The sequence below is a fragment of the Sinocyclocheilus rhinocerous genome, unplaced genomic scaffold (genome assembly GCF_001515625.1).
Source record: "Sinocyclocheilus rhinocerous isolate Xijiao unplaced genomic scaffold, SAMN03320098_v1.1 scaffold919, whole genome shotgun sequence".
Classification (NCBI taxonomy): domain Eukaryota; kingdom Metazoa; phylum Chordata; class Actinopteri; order Cypriniformes; family Cyprinidae; genus Sinocyclocheilus; species Sinocyclocheilus rhinocerous.
Window position 1 is genome coordinate 2,479,386 of NW_015637585.1, and position 7,374 is coordinate 2,486,759.

The window sequence follows — 7,374 nt, forward strand, 5'->3', positions numbered from 1 at the left end:
GTACAAAATTTTTTGAATATTCTTGTAATGTTTTATAGATTATTTTCATATGTGTTTTGAATGAATAATTATAGATATTAGGACATTTCAGGATATAATTGGCTGGGTATTTTGAGTATGTTTTGTCTGGTCACTAGTTTGTAGGCACTCCTTAGGCTGCTGTCCAAAGTGTCATGTGATAATTGGGGTCCTTCAGGAATGGCTGTTTTATCGATCGCCTAAATGCTTGACAATGCAGCATCAGTACAGCCCCGGTACTACCGATCAGAGACATGGGGACATAATCAGAGATGGGGCCAATTAGCTAAAAAGAAACACTTAAAAGTAATCTAAAACTGATGTGAAATATTCATTACAATTGAGCTCAAATTGGAAGTAGAACTGCATTTCCTGAAGGAAATAGCAGTGCTTGAAAGACAGGAAAAATATTGTTCAAGTTATATGTTTTAGTTAGGAATATCTGAACAAAACACTAAAATAATACTGGTCCTATTTTTGTAGTATTTTGAGTGTTTATTTCACTTTGGGAAATTTTGACGCAAAATTAAAAAATACTTGATTTTTGCATGATTGACTGCATGATTTGTTTTGCTAAAGCTATTTATATCTTAGAAAAATTACAGCTTGATTGCACAATAATAAAAACAAAAAAATTCTGTTCACAAACCAGGTACGCCAGCTTGGCAAAATTAGTTGGTTGTGATATAAATGGTAACCAACATAATTTGGTTTATTATGGTTTATTTCACTCTTTGATCTTTGCATCATAGTTTTAAAAATGTTATATTGATATTTTAATATTAGATTCTCATATTTAAGGGTCCAGAGTCTGGGTGAAACAATAAAAGCATACAGAAAGCACTGAAAAACATTATAATGTGACCTTTATTTAACAAAATTTCGCAACACATAGAGATAACAATGCAGACAGATAGTTGGTATAATCTATATATTTGCTAGGGTGTTCGTTTCCATTTTATACAGCCTATTCCTATTTTAATAAAGCCAAATTCCAAATAAAAATGTTCTTATTTACATATTTTTATATTTCTGTTGTCAGACAATGCTATCCATTAAGACTATATGCAGTTACTTCCAATATGCTGCTCTGCACTGCTAAAATCCGGAAAAAAAAAAAAAAGGCAAAATCACCATACACATAAATTAAAGGCAACAGCTGTACTGTGATTTCAACTATATTTACTTGTGAAATGATAACGGGAGAACAGAGAAGATGTTACAAGCGACAGAATGCCTGCCTTCTTTTTTGTTATGTTTGTTTGTTAACCACCAAAAAGATCAAACATCAAAGACCAAATATACTGTATGTAAATATCGCCAAAATAGCTCCTTGTCACAAAACGTTAATTAAAGCCGCAACAACAATGAGAAAGTCACATCATTTGGTGACGAAATCCCAAAATTGGCAACGCTGAGAAACAAAGGTCATGGGTACTGGTCGTCTTTCCCATCAGCTGCTGATCACTTCCCACCCAGGCAGAGTCATGAATGTACCAATCCACTTTTCTCTCTCTCTCTTTCTCTCAGTCCATCTTTCCTACCACAACACCATAATGCTGAATCATCACACATTCAGCGAGGCTGCAAGTCACACAGACGAGGAGTCTAAATCTAAAAACAGTGACCTCCGTAATCCATGAATCTGAATCAGTCTATAGCTTTAAATACCCAGTGCTTGGAACCAACAAGTTTCGATGAATGCATTTGACTCCTTCCTGAGACATTAACCAAATCCAAGAGAAAGCTTTCCTTTCTTGTCTGTTTCTTTCTTTTTAGAAAAGAGTTTTTTTTTTAGTCTTTGCAAATGAGCACCTCCCAATGTGGCTTAAGTAGCAAAGTCTGCAGCACATGCAGTTTTGGTTACATGGCAAATGATAGTATCTGAATACATTCTTTCCTACTGAGTTTCATAAGTGAAGCCAGGTTGTGTGACCAGTGGGACTTGCAAGTCACCCAGAGAGAGACTGATGCAAGAAATAAACCAAAGGGTAGACTGATAGGTGGAATAAACCCAAGGATGAAATGATGGAAGGAAAAAAACATAGCGGGCGGCTTGAATACTGCTTTGGTTGCTGCGGAGTGCAAATGCTTTTAAAGAGAGCTGGCAGGTGTTTTGATTTTTGTGGTGTTTTGTAGCTTTTAGAGTCGGCTTTGAGAGCTTTTCCACTTGAGCAAACCAGACGATGTGACACACTCTCCAGAGATTTGTCGTTGTGCTTTTCTGTCTGTTTTGCACAGGTTGTTAAGACAGTCTGGGTCTATTTCGGTTCAATTGTAAATAGTGCAGCTATTTTAGTGCCCTGGTTATGAGCTCTGTAAGATAAACAAGTGTTTATTTTAGGGGTCCAACACATGCAGTGGGATTAACAGCGATAAACGGCAATCCAGAGAACTGGTGCACCACTAAAAGTTGTATTTATTGAAGGCAAGTGTATATACATGTTCTCTTTCTGCCTTAAATGTACACAAATAATAATGCATCTGTCTTAAAGGGGTCATATGATGTTGCTAAAAAGAACATTATTTTGTGTATTTGGTGTAATGAAAACAGCTTGTAACACTCCAAAGAGAAAGGAAAACTTGAAATCGCATCATATGACCCCTTTAAATATACTATTCTCTCTGATTTGGTTTTGTGAACCCCTTGTTCATTTCAGTGGAACGATTCAGAAGCCTGATTCACCAATTCATTTGAGTAATTAATTAAACTCAGTATTGTTTCTAGACGTCCTTCCTTTTGTGGTATTTTAAATCATTATGTTTGTAATAAATACATTTTTAATAAAATACTGCTGTTTATCATTGTTACTCTGTTATATAAATTGGAGTGTGTCAAATATTACAATTGCGCTAGTTTTTGTCTTTTTTTCTGTCTTTTCTTGTCTTTTTTTTAAGAAAGGTGTGCTATTATGTTTATGTTTGGCATGTTTTTTAATATTTGTTTATATATTTCTTTAATTTTATATATTGGTGAATTAAGGTTAATTGTGACATTTTTCCCAGTAATGTCAATGGCAGAAAATTAAAAAAAATAAATAAATACAATTTGTAATTTTATATTTTATATCATGTCCCCTTAAATAACGTTATCGTCATTTAATGTAGTTAAACTACAGCCATGATGCTTGTAAAATAAGTTTATTTTAAAAGTATCAATACAAGCAACACTGCAAGCTACTAATAAAGCATTTAGCAACTACTTTTTTAGTATCCTGGCTGAAGTTTAACAGCTTTACTGTATGATTGTTGCTGTAGCTCATATGGCAAACTAGCTTCTTCCACATGCATGTAGGTACAGTATCTCATGAAATACTCTTTCTTAAAATGTATCTAAACTTCTGTCTTCAAGTCTTTGTTGCAATTTTGTGTGGGTGTTCTGTTAATTGGTGACTAATTGGCGAGTCTTACCCAACACCCTCTTTCTCTCTCACACACCCTCGACAGAGACAAACATTCACAAACACACACACCGACACAACAACCTTTCCCACAGATAGACCCATCCCTGACAGCTTCTGTGAACGAGAAGGCTAAACTTGACTATTAGAGAGCACACAGGTCTACTTGGAGAATGTTTGAGAAATTTCAGAGAAGATGATTCAGCCCATAATCACTGTGGGTGATGGCAATTATGCTCTCAGACATCATTGCTGTTCTTGAGCATGCCAGGGTGATGATTGCGAGCTGATAACTTTATTAGCATGAAAGAGAGTTGTGACAGAGGCTGATTTTGTTCATGGCTGTTTTCGACATGAACGTTGTTTTCCATCCCACACATAGAGCGTTACTGTTTGGGTTCTTCATTTCAGAGCTGGCAAAGTCCGCATAAAATATATTTAAAATAAACAAATATGTTTGCTGGCGTGGATGATTTCCTCATTAGAGAGGAAGAAGATGAGACCAGATGAGGTGCAGGATGAGAGAGAAATTTGAGAGATAAGACAAATCTACATTTGTGTTCGAATGTTCACGTTTAATGTTTAATGTTAATAATTTTATTTGTGATATTTAATAGTCCTTATGAAACACTGTATCCTCAGAAATCGCAAAGCTTTCCATTTATTAGCAGTACCTCTATTGGTGTTGATACTGGGGATCTTGGTATGAGATTGAATTTAAATGTAATAATATATTTTAATAATAATAGTTGACATTTATATTATATTATTTATTACAGACTATTTAATGCTGTAAATGTAATTTTTTAAAAATAATTAAACATTCTATCCTCAGAAATAAAAAAATATTCCATTTATTAGCAGTGTCTGTATTGCTATTTGTGATCTTGTATTGAATTTAATTATTGTAATATATTTTTAATACAAATAATTATATTATATTATATTATAATAATACAGCCTATTTAATGGTAATAATTTTATTTATTTATTTTTATTAAATGGCAATAATTAAACATTTTATCCTCAGAAACTGACAAGCTTTATTTTTTTTAGCAGTGTCTTTATTGGTATTGCTATTTGTTATCTTGAAATCAGATTACATTTAATTGTAAAAAATTATATTATATTATATTATATTGCAAATAAAAGCAAAAATCCTTGATAATTTGAAGTTTAAGCCTATTTAATATTAATAATGGTATTTTAAATATTCATTGGTAGGGCTGGGTATCGTTCAAAAATTTTCGATATCGATACCGATACCGATACCGATACCTTGACTTCGATACCGGTTCCTGAACGATACTTTTTTCGATACCAATTTTATGAAATAAATTTTAACAAGATTACATTATCTAAAAAAAAAACTTTGGTTTTATTTTTCAGCTTGTTGATGTTTATACAGACTCAAAGACTCATCTCCTGAGCCACTGCACAAAGGAACAAAATGTAACCAACACAATAAATCAATGCAAAATAGTTTTAATAAAGCTCAAATAGTCTTCAGTTTACACATCTGTTAGGCTACATTTACACTAGTTAGTGTTCGTTTTAAAACGCATAGCTCAGACAGAATCATAATTTCTATTCATTTTCCACTGATTTACTGATGAGCATTAGCAGCTTCCAGCGCTGTCTGCTTGTGTTCTCTCTTCCATGATCGCTGCTCTGACTCAGAGGTAATAACAGATTTAATTTCAGCAACATTACATGGCCAAAACACGAACGACAAGACGTTTTTCGATACTCGATGGTATCGAGGCAATTCGGTCGGTGCCTAAAAAGTATCGAACTCGATACCCAGCCCTATTCATTGGTGATAATTAAACATTTTAGTCTTGGATCTATGCATTCCTTGCCCCCCTTTTTTTGGGGTTCATTCGATGTGCTTACAGCTTTTGATAACAGTGTAGTAGCCTACTCTAAGTTTTGTGTAACTCTTTTTACCACGTTTACAATCTGCAGAATTTCCCATTTAATCAGAGCAGAAAATGTGAAAATAGTCTGCAGATTTCTTCTGGGCACACTTATGAGTATATGGAAAGTCTTACGCCGCAAGCACCATAGAGTCTCATTCTCTATTGTTTTAGAGTCGACAAGCCTTCAGTGTCATCCACACCTCACAAAACACGCAAGGCCTTCTCCTCCGCCAGAACAATCACCTTTATTCTCACCAAGGATAGGCTGCTCATTGTCCATTGTTCTGCGTGACAACAAACGCATTAGGCCGCAGAATCCGATGCTTAAGGAGTCGTGAGACTGTCTGAGAGCCGGGGATATTAGTCATTAGGATGTCACTGCCGAATGGGTGGAAACTTTGACAGGAGCGTTCATTCGCTTTGGTGTGTGGATAGTGAGGGCTTTTAATAGCAAGTTATGTTTTGCGATGCCAGAAACTCCTCTTTTGGTCCAAGATACCCTAGATAGCCTCCTGTGGTCATGTGATTAAGTAGGATTAAAGTGAAAACACTCACATGTTAAGACTTCAAGTTACTTAGCAACTTCAAAATTCACTTTTGAGGTTTGACTGCGTTTAATTTATGTTGGAGAACAAAATGTGAAAGTTTCTTCAAGTAAATGTAGCCACAGAGCTTGTTTGCCCATAAATCGTAACCGCTTTTCTAAAAACCCATAGTAAATTCATGAGGGAACCCGTGGCGAATTAGCCTCCGGCTTGGCCTACAAATTGCCATCATGACTGAACCGCTCTATAGAGAGAGGAAACGCAGGGCTGCAGGGACTTTAAAAGGGTAAAAACAAGGGAAAGAAAGACATAGATTAATGATAAAGAGAGAGATGAATGTAAAGGGCATGGAAGACAGGGACAGGGTGATTGCAGGCTAAAGAAAAGAGATATTACGGAGCTACAAAACTTTTCATTGAGACAGGATCAGGCGAGGGAGTGCTGCAGTCAGCAGCATAGAGGAATTCTGGGTAATGGGAGGAGGGGAGGCTTTTAATGTGATATAAAAGTACAGTCTTGTCACACACACACATACACAGCAATAAGGACTCAATTTCTCAGATTTATATCTTGATTGGCTGCCTATTTCACTTCCTGATGAGGAACTGTTGCCTCAACAATGAGACACCATGTCAGACATGTGACTGTACTGTTGTTGCTCTCTCTCATTATCTCTCTCTTTCTCTCTCTCTTTTTCAGCTCTCACCGAAGCTGATGTATCCAAAAAAGCAGTGAAGGTCTCCTTCCACGACTCGCCCATCACCCAGAACACATCTTCGTCAGATGCTTCTCTTTCCATGGCCAGCTTCATCATCATCATCCTCGCTCTGGGGCTGCACTGGCCCTTCATCTGAAAGGCCACAAGCGCATACACACACAATGATCACATGCACACACGGGTGAACATCATGAAGAAATGTCAGGGTCTCATTTCCCCCAAAAATCAAAAGAAGAAAAAAAAAGAGAAAGAAATACATTTATATTTTGTAATGAAAATGATGCATTTTACAAATTTGGCATTTTGACATTATTTAATTCACAATTAAATAATTAATTCATGGTTATATTTTTTTTATTAGCCATTGCTTTGTTCTTCAGTGTCACATGATCATTCAAAAATCAGTCTAATATGCAGAATTATTAATGTTGGATATTAAATGTTAATGTTGGAAACAAAACAAAATATATATTTTTTTTTAACAATTTACACTACTTTTCAAAAGTTTGGGGTCAGTACATTATTTTATTTTTTATAATTGAAAGAATTTTTTTTTTCAGCACGGATATGTTAAATTAATAAAAATATTATATTAAAAAAAATACTAAGTAGGACAAATGTTTCCAACACTGATAATAAATCAGCATGTTAGATTGATTTCTGAAGGATCATGTGACACTAAAGACTGGAGTAATAACTGGAGTAAAAAAATCAGCTTTGCCACAACAGGAATAAACTATATTTTAATGTATTTTAAAATAAAAAACGTA

General features: G+C 34.9%; 1 protein-coding gene across 2 annotated transcripts in view; it reads left to right on the top strand.

Annotated features, from left to right (window-relative positions):
* The window catches only part of gpc5c (glypican 5c), a 146,710-nt gene extending 139,881 nt beyond the window's left edge, over positions 1-6,829 (top strand). For both annotated transcript variants that reach the window (XM_016564279.1, XM_016564281.1), the window contains one exon: positions 6,586-6,829. In XM_016564279.1, the coding sequence (XP_016419765.1) occupies positions 6,586-6,740 (155 nt within the window). In that variant the 3' untranslated portion in view covers positions 6,741-6,829. The remainder of the gene's footprint in view (positions 1-6,585) is intronic.
* Positions 6,830-7,374: the final 545 nt, after the last annotated feature.